This window comes from Phoxinus phoxinus (assembly GCF_949152265.1).
Source record: "Phoxinus phoxinus genome assembly, chromosome: 10".
NCBI lineage: Eukaryota > Metazoa > Chordata > Actinopteri > Cypriniformes > Leuciscidae > Phoxinus > Phoxinus phoxinus.
This window is the reverse complement of record NC_136885.1, coordinates 4,002,850-4,022,645: the sequence shown is the minus strand read 5'-3', so window position 1 is coordinate 4,022,645 and position 19,796 is coordinate 4,002,850. Positions and strand designations below refer to the sequence as shown.

Below are 19,796 nucleotides of genomic sequence, written 5' to 3'. Positions count from 1 at the left end.
ATGCTAAGAAGACATGGTTTTGATTATTGCAGCTGTGGTTGTCACAGTGATGACAACATCACACAGGCCACAGGGAACAATCCGAGGGCTTGTTGAGTAGCGTTGGTGTAGGCAGGACCGATGCCAGGCATCAGTAAACTAGGCGGTTGCCTAGAGCGTCATCTTCTGCCTTCCGAGGAGGCGTCTAATGGAAATAAACCTCATAAGTAACGGATCTGGAACACTTTCCATATGCCGCACTTTTAGGCTAAAATGATCAGCATAATTATAGTGCCTAGTACCGTTTGCAACATTATCTGCATTGTGAGTGTGCCTATTATGCCTTAAAATGCTTTTCTTGCAGATTTCCAATGTACAGTGTCTCAATGTGTCCCGCAAGATAATTTGCATGTAATGACTATATAGACGCCACATCTCTTTACGTATAGACGGTTCTGTTGCTTACAATGTGAGTGATCTAGTTTGGGGTGTGTCATGTTGCTTCATTGATGTGTATACACAGTTTAGTCCTCAATGATTAATTATGGGTTTTCAATTGTATTATTAATAATCAAATGTTAAAAAAAAATTGAACACATTTTTTTATGGAACTTCTTACTTTAGTTATTTCTTCCAAGAAGTGATCCGAGTCACTTTTAACCAAAACCCCCTAGACTGAGGTGTGATACGAAAATAGATTGATTGTCCAACATGATCTAAATTACTATACACTTTATTTCAGTGGTCCACTTTAGACATTTTACTAACGATAAGTAACTTTGCAACTACTTGTCAACTAACTCTCATTAGAGTATTAATAGACTCTTTGCTTAATTTCTGCTAACACGTTATTGTGATGTTACTTGACAGATATTCTACTGACTATACGTAACTTTGCAACTACATGTCAACTTATTCTCCTAACCCGAACCCTTAACAGTCTACTAATACTCTAATGAGAGTTAGGTGACATGTAGGTGCAAAGTTACTTATGTTAGTAGAATGTCTAAATTGGACTATCAATATAATGTGTAACTATAATGATTTTACATTTTGATGAATTGGTGGCGAATTTGTATAATTTTTTGTGCAATGTTATTGGTAATTTTTCTATAAAAAAAAATCTGCTTACACCATACTGATGGTTAGGTCTAGGCTTGGACCTTCAAGCTTACTTTTCCCCCCCAAACAATCTGACATTTCATCGTGCTAATTCACCACCAATTGTTAAAATGTTAAAAAGTTAGGTTTTCTCATGAGATTGAATTGGATGGTGATGACATTTCCCAAACATTTGGCCTCATTAATGAAACGAGCAGAATAGACAAATGATTCCCATTCTGGCGGCTTCACAAATTTTTACATTTAAGTGAACTGTATGCATTCACAATAACAAAAATGACCAACGACTGCAGCACGTCGAACACCTGGGACAGTTCATTTGTTCTAAAATGTTTATAATTGGACTAAAAGTCTTGTCTGAGAGACACAGGATATTTCCGCTTCCGACAGTGAGCCAACGTCGGCGTACACCTTTAACCCGCTTGATTTTCCCTTTTTCATAAGTGCTATTTTCATTTTTTAGTCTAGTTGGGTAGCTGAGCGAGTGGATTCGGTTCAGCGCACCTCCGGTCCCTCAGACCCAGTAAATCATGAAAGGCTTTAGTAAGTGCTGAAACAGTAGCAGGTAAATCAAGAGAGAGAGCGCGAGTCCACGAGAGGGCTTTAAATTTCCTCTTAAACGCTGTGGGGCAGAGTGTGTGATGTGTAAAAGCCCTGTTTTCTTAATTTGATTTCCTCTAAATGCTTCTGCTTGCTCTGATTTACAGCCTATCGCTCTTTTCCCTGTGCGTTATTTGTTGGCAGAAAGCTGATCTTGCAGTGGCGCCGCTGGCCATCACGTACGTGCGGGAGAAGGTCATCGACTTTTCCAAACCCTTCCTGACGTTGGGGATAAGTATACTGTACCGCAAGCCCAACGGCACCAACCCCGGGGTGTTCTCCTTTCTCAACCCCCTCTCCCCCGACATCTGGATGTATATTCTGCTCGCTTACTTGGGTGTCAGTTGTGTGCTGTTTGTCATAGCCAGGTAACATACCAGCCACATATATATATATATATATATAGACATACCCCCATATCATAACCTCATCTCATTGACATTGAGTAAAGCAGTGCACTTTTAGATTTAACATTAGTGGCCTTGAAGGAATAGTTCACCCAAAAATAAAGATTCTGACATTTACTCACCCTCATATCATTCCAGATCTGTATGACTTTCTTTCCGTGGAATGCCAAAGGTGAAATTTTCACCTCTTTTCCACATTATCAAAGCTCAAGGCAAACAGGCCTGTGATGATTCAAAGGCCCTGTTTACACCTGGTGTTAAGATGCGTTTTGGTCGATCGGATCACAATCGGATGGCGCTGAATACAGGTGTAAACAGGGTCTAAAACGTTTTGAGCTTGTCCACTTTGGACGAAAACACATTCGGATTGCTCTCGTTGTGTAGACGCTCATGTGGTCGAATGCGTTTCGAACAGCGAAGAATGACGCCTACGCCAAAATGTAAAAAAAATATGATAAAAGTAAGCTTCATGTAATGAACATAGTTGTAATATGTACTTGTTGTCATCCCAAGGGTTTAATAGCCCCATCCTCCATTCCTTTTCAAAATCCTGCTCTGGTTAATCTTCAGAAATTCACTTTGCATCTTCCATGGAAGTTTGAAAGACTTGAAACAACATGAGCATGAGTAAATGATGACTTAAGGAACAGGTTAACTATTTCTTTGAGAATTTTGAATGCCACTCACGATATTTAGGCACATGTTGAAACGTCATGAGATTCAGTCGTTTCCTGGAAAATTGTAGAATTATGAAATTCTTGCAGGTGTGAATAGGAGATAACAAAGAGTTAAGGCTTTCATTTGAGTGAGAGACAGAAGCACGGACACATAGGAGACACACATGAGAGAGGAACTTTAAGGGTTGCTTTGGTCTTCCTGTCTTGACGCTGAGGAGATATACAGTATGTGATAATGCAGGATAGCACAAAGCACAAAAGCAAAGATGCTAAATCACAGTTTAAAGAGAGTATGTGTGTGAACGACAGAAAGCAGGTATGCGGGAGTGTTCAAGCGTGTGTGTGAGTGAGATTGAGGCATTTTCTGGTGTGAAACGCAACCCTCCCTCCCCATCCCTCGCTGTCCCTACTGTCTAGTTTGTATCTTTTTCTTTTCTGACTGGGTTTTTCCACATCCTGCTTCACATTTGCTTTGGCAACTCAGATTTTATATCATCTAATGCTACAAAAAAATGTGTTTGTATAGTTAGCAGCAAAACCTTAATTGCTTAAATTTGCTAAAACAAAATGAAGTAGTCTAATCTTTAGGATGTATAATGTATGATAAATAAATTGCACTTAATTGTTTGTAATAAGTAGAGATTACTGGCTAATGGTCCCTTAATTGTATATTCTGGATTTAGTGCAAGTTAAGATATCAATTAGAAAATAATTTCGATTCGTACTCAGTTTGTAAAAACAAACACAAATACAGCCTCAAGCAGCAGTTGGCAGAATCCACTGGCTCTACGGAGCTGCTGGAAAGGAGTCGATGAAATTGACTTGTTATGTATCTGTTCATGACTTTATAATGAGTTATTTGAGAAATTTTTATTGCACATTATGAGGTCAAAAACAAAAATTTACAAATGAAACATGTGCACAGATTAATTTTTCACAATAAGATCTATAACATACATTTTGAAAACTTTAATATTCCAACATTTTCATTTTCAAATCCATGAAAGTTCAACACATCCATAAAAAAATGTGCAAACTTATAACAACTATATGCAACAGTGACATGTATACAAAAACGGATTCATTGCATGACCCTTTCATCAGAAGATTTTACATAATGTTTACATACGCTTAGCAGTCAAAGGCAGCCAATACACACCCGCAATTTTACCGCCGCGGGAACGGTGGCGGTAAAAGTATTATTCTGGTTGAGTACCATCTGTACATGTCAAATACTGCAAAAAATGTCAAAACAAATTGGAGGAAATGATGGGTTCCTGAGTGAAATCTGTTCCTTGTCAGGAATGTAACTCACATGTAATATGGACAAACCCAAATGTTGGGTTAAAAATGTAATTAAAAAATGTAACCCAACGGCTGGGTTTGTCCATATTTGACCTAAAATTGGGTTGTAACAACCCAGCATTTTTAAGAGTGTACTGGCTGACGATTTGAATAGCAAAAATTTAACTACAAGTTGCCAGGCAACCACTCAACCCATCCATCCCATAATTACAAAACGCAACTGGCCTCTTCTTCCATTATACTTTTAGTGCTTCCATTTGAAATGACTCTTTGTATGTACTTTTTTGAAACTGATGTACGAGTCGAAATTATCTAGTGTAATCGACAGCTTATTATTTATTCATATTAGACCCAGAATTGCCCTTTAAATGTCATATACTGTAGCCTGGGAAAACCCAGACCACTCTCAGTTGTAACTGAGGTAGGGTCTGGCAAAGCTCCATAGACAATTCATTTCCACAGGGGCGTCACCAACGAACGTCGGATAGATCTAAAACCAATCAGAGCGATGAATGACATGACGTATGCAGAGCGACGGAGAAACATCTCGAGACTCTCAGCAATTCTCTGTTTGTGTTAACGAAAATGACTATTTTAAATCGCTTGAAACAGACGCGAAACCTGATTCGAACGAGTGATGTTTTGATGTTCCACGGCGGCATCCATCTTTGTAATGTACAAAATCTGCGTCACCGTCTCTGCTCTGTCGTCATCGTGTAAAACGTTTCTGATTGGTGCCGCGATTTCGGCGGATTGGAAATGGGTTTCAATGGGCTCTTTGCCAGACCCACTTGCAGAGCAAATCTAAATTTGCCGGAAGTGGTCTGGGTTTTCCCAGGCTACATATACTGTAGTGAATTCTTAGAATAATTTGCTGAGATCATTTTTTTAATCATTAATCATACAAACCCATTTTCATTTGCATTGGGTCTTTCCATTGGTCCTCATCTGAAGCAAGGTGGGGAGAAAACCACAGAAAATGCCTTATTTTAACCCTAAAACTCTTGGGTTGCTGCGTTCAGCTGGTCTAACCCGAGAGTGTTATGGTTAATGCACTTGTGCTTTATAAATGTTACTGGCAATATGATCACATAAGTTTATAACAAGCTACAACTGCCATCTAAGTTGGTTCAGAATATGCACCTTTCACTTTATAACTGCACTAATGTTAATGCTGGGTAAGTGTTCGCCTTTCCATTCCTCAACTAGAGCACAAATAACAAGCTCACACACACACACAAACATCAACGGCATGTTTTAACAGCAGAGGAGACCTAACACAAGATCGTATTACTGTGTTTATGTGTTTGTCTCTTTGTACACATTTCTTTATGTGTGCATGTGCGACTGCTTTTGTGTGTGCACTTTAAAGCTGTTATATGCAGCAAACATGCGTGTGTGTGAGAGAGAAAGACCGAGCGAGAGAGAAAGAGATCACAGGGTGACATAATGGGGACTGGTGGAGGGTTTCCTAAGGCTTATTCTCACCATGCAGTATTTAGAAACCTTCCTTCTGGGCACAGTATGAAAGTCAAATATTTATCCTCTTCTCAGAATCTGTAATGCATATCAGCAGTTGTTTTTGTTCCTGTTGTTTTCAGTCCCTTGCCAAAGTTTCTTCTGTCTTCTGCGAAAGCAACCGAGGAAGTCTCAATTATAAAAGAGTTACTGTACTTACCGCGCTGACTCTTTTGTCATGAAACGCTGCCAATGCAATACTTATTCGTTTAAATTCTGCGTCTGATTCTAATGCTCCAAAGAAATATATATTTTTTAGTGTCATATTCTTATGAAAGGCAAGTTTATCTATTCCATCCATACAGTTGAAGCAGGAGTTTATTATATTTAATTTATATATTGAAGTTTGCAACATTACTGAAACAAGAGCAAAAAAAAAAAATTTTTTTATATATATATATATATATATATATTATATGCATTATATACCAGAATAGACGAGGCTAACAGTTGAATAGAATGTTATATACATACATATTGTTCATGAAAAATAAATAATGACTGAAATCCTTTCTTCAATGTCAGATCTTGGAAATCTAGGAATCCAATCGTTCAGAAGCTCTCCTTATAGCGGACTGATTTCATGACTGTAGCAAATGGTGCAGGATAAGTTTCTCAACAGAGGATTTGGAGTTTGTTTAAATCCCTAAATGAAAGTATGAGCAATATTTGTAGTAATGCTTGTCTTAGTAAACATCACTAATGAATCATTGTCCTCACTGCAGTGAGAAACCCCGCGCATGCGACAGAAAGGAAGGGATACGTGCTCCTCACAGGATGAGTAATGCTTTCACCAGTCTGGGCAAGTGCTTATCAGATCCCGCTCATTTCCAGGTGGAATATGTTTCTAAATGGGCTGCACTTTGGATGATTTAACAGACTGCTGTGTGGAGCTGACTAGATAATTACTCTGAGTCTATGAGGGAAGAGGATGGAAAGAAGGCACTGGAAATGTATTTTTCTCGTTTTACAGTACAAATATTATTTAAGATACATTTACATGAGAAGCAAAATTGTATAAGATAAGACACATTTTTTTAAATGTAAGAATACATATATTGTCTTATCTATTTTTTTTATATAAGCATATACCTTAAAATGTATTTCTTAACAACAAACGCTGATTTGATTAGAACTGCTGAAAAATCGGTTACACAATCTACTACTATTCCTTCTGTCGTCTGATTGATAGTTTATACTTGTTTAGCAAGTAAAAGCCCTTTATAATTGTAAAAATATCCAACTTGTGGTTCACGTGTCGTTTTGCTGTGAAATCTTTACCGATTTTCAACTATAGTAAAACCTATAATGCTGGGTTGTTTTAACCCAATTTTGGGTCAAATATGGACAAACAGTTACAAATGTAAGGGTTTAAATTTAAGGGTTGGGTTTGTCCATATTTTACCCAAATTTGGGTTTTTACAACCCAGCATTTTTTAGAGTGTAAGTCAGCATAATATAAACTTTTATATTGTTAGTAATATTTCAAGATATTGAAATCTTCTGCATTGTGTTAGTTGTGAGAATTGAAAAGAGGTCATGCTTGGCACTGCTATAGGATGTTATAGACATCTAAGACTGAAACTCCAGTAAGACTATGCTGAACAAGCAGCCAGTCTGTGAAATCTATGGTAGCGCATTGATTAGCAATGCATCCTTGTGTCGCATTCTTATTGAATTGCATGTTAGCTAATCAACGTGACCTCAATGCTAAACGCTGCAGCACAGCAACCCTATTTAAATATGTCAGTCTTCCAGATCTGACTGGACTGTTATCAGGTGCGTGATCGGTCCTGCGCACAAAGACTTTCTGAAAACCCCCACCATTGTTCTTTCCTGGGGCATCAATGTTTCCTCAGCCTTCGTTTATCTCTTCATGTTGACCTTGCTCAAAATTTTCCCTCCCGCAGATGACCGGAGATAACAGAAGGTCAGTATAATTGGATCAAACTGACAGCTAACGGGCGACTGACGCTTCCCGTAGCAGCAGGTTAAGCCACGTCTCACGCAGACTGAGGCTGTTCATCGCCTCTCTCTCCTCCGCTGGCACGCTCCAGTCCACGACAGACATCCATGTTAGATTTGCCGTTAGTAATTGGCTTTACCCAACATGATTGTGTGAACTTGAACAACGACCCTTTGCATGAGAGGTCTGGGGCAGAAGTCTTTGCAAGATGAAAGTTCGCATGTACTCAGACTTGCATCACAAATAGCGAATGAACGACTATCAACTGGTTCAAGCTCAAAGTTTTTCTTTTCTAGTGAGTCTAGAGCCTACATAGGCAGTTACCTTCTAAGGTAGCATCTTAACCTCATCTCAAAAGAATTCGTGCTTGTATGTAACATTTACAATTGTATTTTGAACTTATATGAGAATGTTGAGTTGACTGTTTTTTATTAGTTTGATACAGAAGTTGAGCTATTTAAAGAGCACAGTAATCATTTTCAGATTGCTCCAGCACTTGATGAATCTTGCTCATAGACGAAATGCAGAAAATGTTGTGTACTTTACTTTTAGTCTCTGAAACTTAGTCATTTCTGTTTCCATTTCAGAGTTTTGATGAAAAAATAATAATAGCTGAGACAAATAATCTCCTTAGTATCTGATTGCCCAACTTTTGAAAAGCCTGTGGATGCTTTTTTATCCCATCACTTCAGCACAAACTGAATTGGGTCACAATGCTTAATTGTCACCCAATCAACCTTTACTAATGTAATGTCACTTATATTTAGCCGGAGTAAATGGAAAGTCTCAATGCGTTAGAGAGATAGCTCAGAATGAGGCATCGAGGTGTGGAGATGATGGAATCGTCTAGATATTCTGCATTGGGCATCTGCATTAATTAATCCTTTTTAAATGAATGCAGGGTTAACTACACATTAAGCTATATTGACAGCATATGTGGCTGTCAATTACCAAAAGAAAAACCTTCTAAACAGAAATGCACTCACAAAGTACATGATGTATTGTCAGTTAAGGCCTATTCACACTAAGATGGAACACATCCTAAATTTTTATTTACAACTGTTTGGTCAGGCTAAATGAATGCCAAATACACTCCCATACAATATGTAAGTCTTCCAGATTCCTCTGACTGTCAAACTGACTTTCAGCTGGTCTGCTATCTTGTATCTTTATGGTTAAATGTATGTGTAATATATGAACCCAGATAGTATTTTCAATGCTGGGATATAAGATAAAGTCAATAATATACATAAATTCATAGACATATGCATACAACAATGTACACTGAGAAAAAAATAAAATAAAATAATATCATGTATAAATTACGTAAAACATTACACTGAATCCATAGGCCCAGTCTCAGCAGCTTTGGAATTTATTGAAGACCATAAAGTGTAAGAATTTTTTTATAATATAAATATAAAATGCCACTGCTTTGATGCAGTTTGAGAAATATTTTATTTTGTATGTGAGAGACAAGTAAACTGCTGTCAGTACTATGATCTTTACTAATGTGCAGGATTGTAAAGTAGAACATATACAAAATGCATTAAAGAAAAAAATACAAACACATTGTGTATTGCAAATGACTTGAATATATCTAAAAACATTCTTAAACTCTCACGTTGACAGTCAAATCCAACACATAGCAAAATAAAATAGTGTTAGTTTTAGTTTATTTTTAGAACTTTGAAAATAACCTGTAATATTCATTTAATTTTGACTTGGGTTGCTCATATGCATTGATAAGTATGCTTGCCTTTGATATGAATATGTCATTTGAGAGTTCCTGGAATTGAAAAAAAGGGTGATTGGAAACATAGACAGCTCTAAACAACATGTAACTACTGTATCACAAGCTTGTAACTTATTTATTTTTTCAATTTGATAAGACAGATGGTAATAGATTCCTCAAGATAATTTGTATTTTTCCTGAATCTTGATATCTAATTGACTGATGATTATGCTAACCTGTCTCTTTCTCCTTGTGTCTCTATAGGTTGACCTGCCTTACCTTCATTTTTCTTCAATGTGCCACATCATTTGGAGTAAAATGTATCTGTGTTCTGTGTCACTCATCACAGGTTTAGCCCCTACGAATGGTATAACCCCCACCCGTGCAACCCCGACTCGGACGTGGTGGAAAACAATTTCACCCTGCTAAATAGTTTCTGGTTCGGAGTTGGAGCTCTCATGCAGCAAGGTAGACGCCTCTGCCTGCCCCTCTTAGCACACATCCCACTCTTTTGCTGGGGGTCCCAACTTGCTGTTGTCAGGCCCACTATGCATGGGTGCCTCTGTGCATGTAGTTCTAGAAGCAAATTGGTTGCTGGCCAATGGTATGAATGGGGCTGTGTGGGACTTGAAAGTGTTTATTGGTGGGTGTTGGGTAGAGCAGTGGTTCCCAAACTTTGTAGAGTGTCGTACCCCCTGAGACATTTAAAGGGTTAGTTCACCCACAAATGAAAAATCTGTCAGTAATTACTCACCCTCATATTGTTCCAACCCCGTAAGACTTTCGTTCATCTTCGGAACAAAAATTAAGATATGTTTGATGAAATATGAGAGCCGGCTCACTCCTTCATTGGCTGCTAGGTAATTGCATCTGCCGGCCCAGAAAATACGAGAATACTTTTTGTGCGCAAAAACAAAACAAAATAACGACTTTGTTCAACTATTAATTTTCTTCCGTATGGGCCTCTAATGTGAGTTTACGAGAGCGCCGCGACGCATGCACGAGAACTGAGAAGATGATGCAGATGGGTCTCGATGTAGTGTTGAAAATGGTTCTAAAGTGTGCATTTCCTGGATGTCCGAATCGTGCGAAACCAACGAGAAAACGTAAAAGTGCCTCACCAATGCCACGAAAATTAATGACTTACCTTTCACACTTTCCCGTCAAATGATTGTGAGCGTCATCTTCTCAGTTCTCCCGCATGCGCCGTGGCGTTCTCGTGAACTCACGTCAGAGGCCCACACGGAAGAAAATTAACAGTTGAATGAAGTCGCTTTTTGTTTTGTTTTTGCACACAAAAAGTATTCTTGTCGCTTGATAAACTTAAGGTACTGTAGTCACTTGGACTATTTTAACAATGTCTTTACTAACTTTTCTGATGCAATTACCTAGCAGCCTATGAAGGAGTGAGCCAGCTCTCAGATTTCATCAAAAATATTTGTATATGTGTTCCGAAGATAAACTAAAGTCTTACGGGTGTGGAACAACATGAGGGTGAGTAATTACTGACATAATTTTCATTTTTGGGTGAACTAACGCTTTAACATCTTTCTGCATCCCCCTTCTCTTCCACTTGGACTGCAGTCACACCTTTTCCATTAAGGGACAATGTTTCCCCCCTTAAATTGTGCATTTGTTAAAGGCACCTTTATAAAGGCAACATTTTCTAACCCTATTAAATGTGTTATGTTTTGTCATATACTTAGAATTCCATTAATTGTATTATTAAAATAATAAAGCAATAAATTATGATACAAACAAATTGTTACTATTAAACTAACACCGCCTGTAGGTGGCAGCAAGTCACTGTCTTAATGAGTAATTTATCAAGTCATTCATTCAGTAATGAATCAGGTGGCTGTATTTATGAATGGGTCATTGAATCGACTTTTCCGATTCGTTCAAAGCCGCAGATTCGTTCACTAATAAAAGACAGCCGTGTGTTGCTTGGAGACGCACAGCAGATCTGCTGTGGATTTTGTTGGAACTATTGCTTCATTGCAAATAAAGCAAACAATTTAGACATTCTTTTATTATTAAAATGTAGGCTACGTCACTAAAATGAACCTTTTTGTTGGTTGAATTGTTGAAAAGTCAATTTGCAATCGTGTGGATATGCAGGAAAAACTGCATTCCTGCTCGTATTTAAAACAAGAACTTTTGCATTGAAGAGAGTTTGAGTCTTAAATTGATCTCTATGTACAGTCTCTGTCTATATTTGTTCTTCACGCTAGTAAGTGCTGAACTCCCACTTTTAAAGGTACATTGAATGGCAGTGATGTAGCTCAATTTGCTAAGGCGACATACTCTGCGGCAAACTATCATATGCACACTGCTTGTGTGTATGTAGTCAGTTTTGACATGTATTTGACTGTTTATGGCACTACCTTTTTCCTGTCTTCACACTAGAGGTGGCATTTTGCCTGTTAGAAATTCATCCTCTGTTTTAGTGTTATTTTAAGTTGGGGTAAAATTAAACGAACTCAGCATTTTGTTTGCATACACCCTCTGTCATCTCAAGTATCGCCAGGGATACGCGTACCCTAGTTTGGGAACCACTGGGAATGAGGATCAGGGGTTCATTAGTTGCATGCAGAACTTTTCCATAACCAATGTTCTCTCGCTCATCAGGGTTCTGAGAAGGTAAGTCCAATTTCATGTGCAAAAAATGGCGGAATGACACAAAGACTAACTCTTGGTCATGTCCTCTGTCTTAGACTGCCATGTGTGTTGTTGACTTCTAACCCTAGTCCTAACAAATCCTCATGCCACATCTTCTCAACTGTGGGACGCAGATGTTTGAGATTGAGAAAGGCCTATGATGAATGAAGGACAATGACACATGTAACCTGCATGCCTTTGTTTTGCATCAGACTAGCATAATAAGATTTGGTTGAGTAATGAGAGACACCAGGCCCTTGTTTGCAAAGTAGCATGGTTAATGTTTGAATCTGCACTGCATCCATCAAATGGAATGATTTACAGCTGGGATTGGATTGCTATGTAACATTAACCTTGTGAGTCTTTGTGAAATCTACATTGTTAAAAAGATTAAAAAGAGCTGTTTGCTATGTAGACAGCCTGTATCTGTTTTGACACCGAATGTTAGAAGTTTAAAATTATTGCAGATATTATGAATAGTTGCATTGCTGCTCTAGTTGGTGGAGCAATTGGCGGAGTTTGGTTAATTTTTATTGTAAAGAAGACCAAAGAGTTACAGGGTCATGCACAGTCAGCCTCCAACTAGAGCAGAAGTCTTCACCCCTGCTTCTGGAGGCCCACTGTCCAGCAAAGTGTATTTCCAACCTGCTTTAACAACTGCCTGTGATTTTCAAGCGATCCCGAAGAGCTTAATTTGCTGCAGGTGTGTTTGATTAGGGTTGAAGCTCATCTCTGCAGGACAGTGAGTCTCGAGGAACAGGGATGATGACCTCTGAACTAGAGGGACAAGTGATGCTCAGCCATATGAGAATGAGTAAAAGTATGGGTTCCTCAGTGTACGTATTCCCATCTCCAAGAGCAGCTAACCTACTGAACCCCATATGCGATTGGCACTATTAACAAGGAATCACCAGTAAGCAGAGGTCATTGAAAGTTAGCTAATGTGTTTTTGATCATTGTGAATTATTTTCTGTCAAACTAATTATTAGCCAACAGCTTTACCCATTAGCAACATAATGTTAGGATGTCATTGGGACTGTCCTTTGTTCAGGTTCCTCTGTGAGTTTTGGAAGAGAAGATGTGGCATTAGGCTAAATGAGCAGGGTTTGTGTATGATGACTGTGTGCATGTCTCTTGATGAGTGAGTAACACTACATTGTAGAGAGGCTCCCCTGCCCATGGCTTGTCAGCCCCGAGAAAACTGTGGGATGGCGTGCTTGGACATGACGTTACCTTGGGTACATGACAGTCAGCCCCAACCAGGTTATATAAGGTCACCCTGACCAAATGGTCCAGCATGGTGATACTTTGAAATGACAACATTTATTTCTTCTTGGGATGGTTTTCGTTGTATAATGTTATGCTGTTTTGACACGACTGTATGTTTGTTTCTTTAAAAGTGGTTAAGGCATCTTTTCCGCTAAAGGTGAAGTGTGTAAATATGTGCCTCTAGTTTTAGTAGACTCTCCTTCCGACCTGCTCCTAACTACTTGTTGGGATAAACGGGTATTCCTGTCCAAAACTTGCGCAATAGTTTGAGCCACATGTTGTAATGCTCAAGCACCACAGTGTTTGCACTTGGAAAGTCAGCCTATGGTCAATGAAAGGTTCAGATATAGTTGTCTGTGTGGATAGGATAAGAGAACGTCTTTCAGCATTGAAGAAAATAGACACATCACCTTTAACAAATGAACTGCTAGTGTACAGTATGTAAGGGAAAGGTGATTCTCACTTTCTTCCTTCCTATTTCAATGGCTGTTCAGCTGTCTGGTTGCTAGAGTTAAAATATCCAAACTCTGGACTTGATTGACAGGTCACTGTACCATTACCAGTCTGCTGAGGCCTGAGTTTGGATTTCAATTGTAATTCATGTAGTGGCTAATCTTTCTGAGAGTCCTTTGTGTTTTTCCATGGACTCAGTATGGCAGATCAAAGCTTACAATGAATCACAGAACTTGAGAAAAGGTGGCAGTTATTTCCTTGCGCTATTGTCCTCTGACATTTCTTCCTAGTACAACTAGTTATTGCCCCTACTTTTCCCCATATCAATTAATTTCCTAAGCATGACCATTAATTTCCTAAACCAAGACAACTTGATTTAGGAATAACAGAAAATGTTACTTAGGCTGTAACATAAAATGGCTCGTCATTTTGGCTTTTACCCACAAGCCAAATGGATTGAAGAGTGTAGGGCAATTCAAAGACACATTATGAGCTCTTTATGCTTTAATACAAAAATGAGAGTCTGTAATCTAATTAAATTTGGCCACATAAATTCTCCTAACACATAAATGAATTCCCTCCTTCACTGTGGTTGACTTTGGCGTATTTAGTTAGCATAGATATATCATCCCAATTGTCAAAAGGCAAAGCATTTCCCTGCAACTTATCTGGACTAGGTTAGACCTGTGCATCTGATTCTGGTCCTCACATTGAAATCACTGATTTACCCTGACTACTATCTCTGTTCCTCTCTACTAGGATCTGAGCTCATGCCCAAAGCCCTTTCCACCAGGATAGTAGGAGGAATCTGGTGGTTTTTTACCCTAATCATCATCTCCTCCTATACGGCCAACCTAGCCGCCTTCCTCACTGTGGAGAGAATGGAATCTCCAATTGACTCGGCGGATGACCTTGCCAAGCAGACCAAGATTGAGTATGGAGTGGTTGAGGATGGCTCTACAATGACCTTTTTTAAGGTAAGTTGAGGCCGTCATATCACTTCATTATTACAGCATACTTCATTGAGGCCATCATGTTTGATTTACATTTCCACCAAAATGGTTTGGATGCAGGTTCAGGGATTAGATAATGAGTCCCAATTTTCATACTGTTCTGAGCATTTCCACCAAATGAAAGGGGCCATTCAAATCCAGAGAGTGGGAACAGAGAAATTCTGATGCTGGTCTCATTGAGAAATTGTATAATGTTCAGTACTTTGCTCTGTATGTCTAAATATATATATACCTGCGCATGAGAGAGAGACCTGGCGTGCAAGATTGCTAGTGAATCAGCGGTCTCAGTTTCAATATCTCTCCATAAGGACAGAGTCCTGGTAGTTTAGATGAGAGCTTCTGGTACACTAGAATGTACCATTTAAGGATGACGCATAACCGGATCGCCCTGTAATGTCCACCGGGTTTATTTTTGTGATAATGATGAGCTAACTCTACATTTTTCCTTCAATAATTTGATTTGATTTAATTACATTTTTAATTGATAACAGCTTTACCAACTGAGTCACCAGGAAGGTCAATGACAGGCTAGTATTCTTAATATTGTTCTGTGCTTTGGTCTGGCACACTAAATAGTGGTGTCACATGGATTATGTGAGTTTGAATCTGTTTTGCGATGTACCTGATAATATTTTATTTTTATTCTATAGTAATAAAAAGCAAAGTTAGAGAATTAAGTTTTTATACTTGCCCTAATAATTGAGGTTGTGTTTCAGAGCTTTTACTGCTTTAGACGGCTCGAAGTACAAAGGTTGAAATCATAATTTGATGACTGCACTGGTCAGTGCATCTATGTGGGAGATCTACTCTGCATTTCTGTATTCAGCCCAGAGGGGAGTGAACATGTTCACTGGAAGAGTAAAATACTCTTATTAAGTCAATATATTTGCTTTGAGATCACAGATTGTCCCCATTTGTGACCAGATCAGTGAAATACTCAGACAGCTGTTACAAAAGCACATTTTGTCTTTCCTATCCGCCTCTGTAAATATACAGAGATATATTGACCATCTGGTAATTTTCTGTATTTCAGATGCTAATGAAATAGCATTTAAATGTCATTATTAGTATTTTTTTTAATTAACCCCGTTTGCTTCATTAATACTTATTTCTGTGATATGTAATTCATTTTATTTCAAAAAGGGACAGTGCACATTAATCAACATTCATGAATGTAAATGTACCCAAATTGGCCAGAATATCTGGTCTTGTTTTGAATAATTCAGTTTATTCTAAAGAAAAAATGTGTTTGTACAATCAGATTCTATTTATGATAGCTACAATGAATTGCTGAAGGAATTGGCAACATTTTCCTTTAGTTGAATATGCAGTTTTAGTTTCATAGAAATATGTCACAAATTATGGAAGTAATAATTGTTGTGTTCACAAATTAAACACAAAAATGGGAATAGTTTAGGTTGTTAAGGCACCTAATTAAAGCAGTTTAAATATTAAAAGAAAAACACATCCTATTGCAGATAGCAAGATTAGAGCAGATTACTGGAGAGAGAAAAAATTGTAGCTCCTTGAACGCATCCTGTTCCTGACAACGCCTCTAATCCATTCCAGTCAGATTTCCTACAGGAACAGCAGATGTTCTGAGCGCTGAACACATATGCTCTTTTAGCAGGTGCTGATGTATTGAGTGATTGAGTGGCAGTGCGAGTGATTGACGGTTTGATAAACTGCCTTTATTGATTCTGTATAATGCGCTTCCGAGAGACAGTCACAGAACTCAATAGTATCGAGAACACTACACTTTAAATTAAATAGGTTCATTTTATGTTCTATAATTACAGGAATTTAGAACCATATCAAACGTCGAAATCCCCTCGCGGCTGAATTAGTTTTAGGTTCTTTGCATCTGTACTTTCACCGCTGGCTTCTATACTGTAGCTGCTATTGATTTGCTGTTGTTACAAGCCAAAGATCCCCAATCTACTGATGTATGATCTAGAATATTGCTTCTCATTCACCAATCGTTTGTACACACATTTTGTGTGTGAAATCTATGTACCAACGTTTTCACGAACAAATCAAATGCAGGCTCATTGGACAAACTTCCCTGCGGCAATATTTCTGCAAAACGATATGTTGCGTCTTGCACTTTCAAAATGAAATGTCCAGTGAGTGGGTCTAAAAGTGTTCAGTTTGAACCGAAACAGATTAATGTGAATCTGGCAAGTTGGTTGTTGTACATATCACAGCAGTTAGTAAGTGAAATGTCCAGTGAGTGGCACTAAAAGGTTAATGCTCTATTGTATCGGAAAATAACGTACCATCTAAACCATAAACACACCTGATAAGGTTAACAAAAGCAAATGTGAGATAAGAACACATTTGCTGAAGGAAGCCATTTTAGCGGCTTCTACAAGTGTTTGAGCTTTTTTATCATGACTCGTGTTTCACGGACTCGTCCTCGAGCGCTTCACATCACGAGTGCACTGCGGTGTCAGGCGAGCGACTGAGCAAGTTTAACACATCAGAGAAGCCACACGTATGAGCAGGTCATGTGATGCAAACGTCAAAATGATTACAAATCTTACACTATGGTAAAAGTGTTTGGAGGTCATAATATTGAGCAAGGAACCACACGAAAATCAGTTATTTAATAATCGATAATCTGCCCCTGTAATCATAATTTTGTGTCAAAATGAACAAAAGTTGTTGCAATTTTACTGTCTCCAGTGTTCATTCCAGTTAGAAACGCCAGTGATTTGTATGTGTGTTGGTATATATGTTTGGAGTTTGGAGCAAAAATGTACTGAGGCACGTTGAACAAATCATGCTTCATCACACTAAAGTTTATTCTAAACGTAGGGGAAATGTAGGAACAACTGAAACCACACATACACAATAATCACATGCTTGAGGTTGCTTTCTAATTATGCTAAGATTAAATTTAGTTCGTGCTCAAGGATCTTGCTGCACATGTGAGAGTATCATACGATTTCTGAAAGTGACAAAAGGCTGCAAAGGAAAGGTTTTGCGGAAAGCCCTTATATGCTGATTGGTTGGACGTATTTTATGCAAATTACTAACCTTGAGTATGTGGTCAATCATTTATAATAGTCCAAATTCATTAGCATTAGAACAAGGTTAAGAACAAATTCAAATGCATACGCATGTTTTGTGTTTTTTTTTGTGATAGCTCTTCTGTGCGTGTAATCCACACAATAATTAGTGAATGAGAATATTTAGTTTTCTTGTTTTAATGTAATATGTGAAAAATGTTATGCAGTTATTTGTTAAAACGTTTCAGCATAACATATTTATGCCACATCCAAGATTAATATTATAATTCTTTCAACAGTACTGTACCTTTTTTGTTTGTTTGTTTGTTTAATCTGTCCCCATTGTCTTCCATTATCTATTAAACTCCAGTCCATTTGTTAAGGTTGATGTAACGAGTACTGTTCCTGGGTCCAAGCCTCTACTTCGATTCAATTGGCTGTTTTAGAGATTTTTTTTCTTTTATAGCACAAATTTATGCTAGCATTTTAAAAACTGTACACTGTAGCCTCACAATGTCCTGAACATCAATATTTGAAGGATTTAGAAAAGATGAATCACTGTCTGGCCAACTGAGATTAGGTATGGAGATAAAGGCTAGGGTCATTATTGTGTCTGCAATACTACAGCACACAATGAGTGTATATTAGCACACTTTATTGTTTGCTTTTGGGATCTATTAGAGCGTTTGGATGTGGTAACGGTGACGTGTGGCATCAGACTTAACAACCGGGTGGAATGAGATTGCCTGGTTATGCTTTTATAGCAGGACACCTGTGTGTTCGAATGCTGCATTCCCTACACCTCGAAGCTGTTTGGTGGTTTTTAGCATCTTTGGGTTTTATTGCTGAAAAACTGATTTTAATAATATATGTTGAGGCTTATTGGAATGGCCGCTAGCGAGTGTCTGATGAGGCTCTGGGGAGTTTGAGCTGGATGACTGCGCTAATGGGAGCTCACAATTTTAATCCTTTGATCACTCTTTTATGCACTATGTTCCTCAATATACTGCACCCGTCCTGTAAAAGCCATCCTTGTTGGGTCAATGAGAGAATGCGTAAAGGTTCCAGTAAGGGGCAATATAGAATTGATTTCAATGGGCATTTATACCTTTCTAAAGGCAATTTTAATAATTAATTTATTAAATGTATTTGTGTTGTTTTTTATGTCAAAGACTTAAATTTAACCAATTATTTAGAATCGTAACGGAATACATTAAATGGTCTTATTATGCTTTTTCGCTTTTTCAACTTTAGTTAGTGCGTGTTGCTGTTTGAGCATAAAAAAGATTTGCAAGGTTACAAAGCTCATTTAAATAATCCCCACCCACGAAATATGCAAAAAAGGGGCGAGGCCTGGATGAGCTGCGCTAGAGAAGACAGTGTCGTCGCTATGTCAAAGAGACAATGTTTTTTTCCACCCCGTTTCCAAACTCATTTGTTTGACATTCCTAAGGCTGACAAACTTAAAAGAGTGGTTCAAATGTATTTTAAACACTGTTCCTGATCATTATAACCCTAGTATTTATCTATGCGCTGCACATTTTACAGAGGACAGCTTCCAGAACCACGATGCAGGCTATATGCAGGAAAGCTTCTCCTGAAATGAAGCCGTTCCCACTTTGTCGGGACAATTTGTTGTTTGTGGATCACAATAGTATGTCTTATTATTTATAGTTGCGTTTTAACTGTTCCAATTATAAGCTTTATGTTGTTGCTACACTCTAAAAAATGGTGTTTCAACCCAATGTTGGGTCAAATATGGACAAACCCAAATGTTGGGTTACAATTTTAATTAAAAAATGTAACCCAACGGCTGGGTTTGTCCATAGTTGACCCAAAATTGGGTTGAAACAACCCAGCATTTTTTAGAGTGTATGATGTAAACAAAAGGCAAAGCTGATAAGCTAAGTGTGTGTACAGAAACGGCATGTCGTATTCTGGTTACACAGACAAAACAAGCTAAACACCGTTTATGAATTGGTTAATTAGAAAAAGATTTCACCTTGGTTATTTTAGTAGTATGAAAAATTATGTAAAAATTATGTAAACTGGGTGCAACTGCTCCTCCTCTGCGACG

At 38.1% G+C, this 19,796-nt stretch overlaps 1 protein-coding gene across 1 annotated transcript in view; it reads left to right on the top strand.

The window, feature by feature from the left end:
• grik2 (glutamate receptor, ionotropic, kainate 2) overlaps positions 1 to 19,796 on the top strand; it is a 212,972-nt gene that overhangs the window by 160,906 nt on the left and 32,270 nt on the right. Inside the window, exons 11-13 of the mRNA XM_079625427.1 lie at positions 1,846 to 2,069; positions 9,659 to 9,777; positions 14,452 to 14,669. Of these exons, the coding sequence (XP_079481553.1) occupies positions 1,846 to 2,069; positions 9,659 to 9,777; positions 14,452 to 14,669 (561 nt within the window). The remainder of the gene's footprint in view (positions 1 to 1,845; positions 2,070 to 9,658; positions 9,778 to 14,451; positions 14,670 to 19,796) is intronic.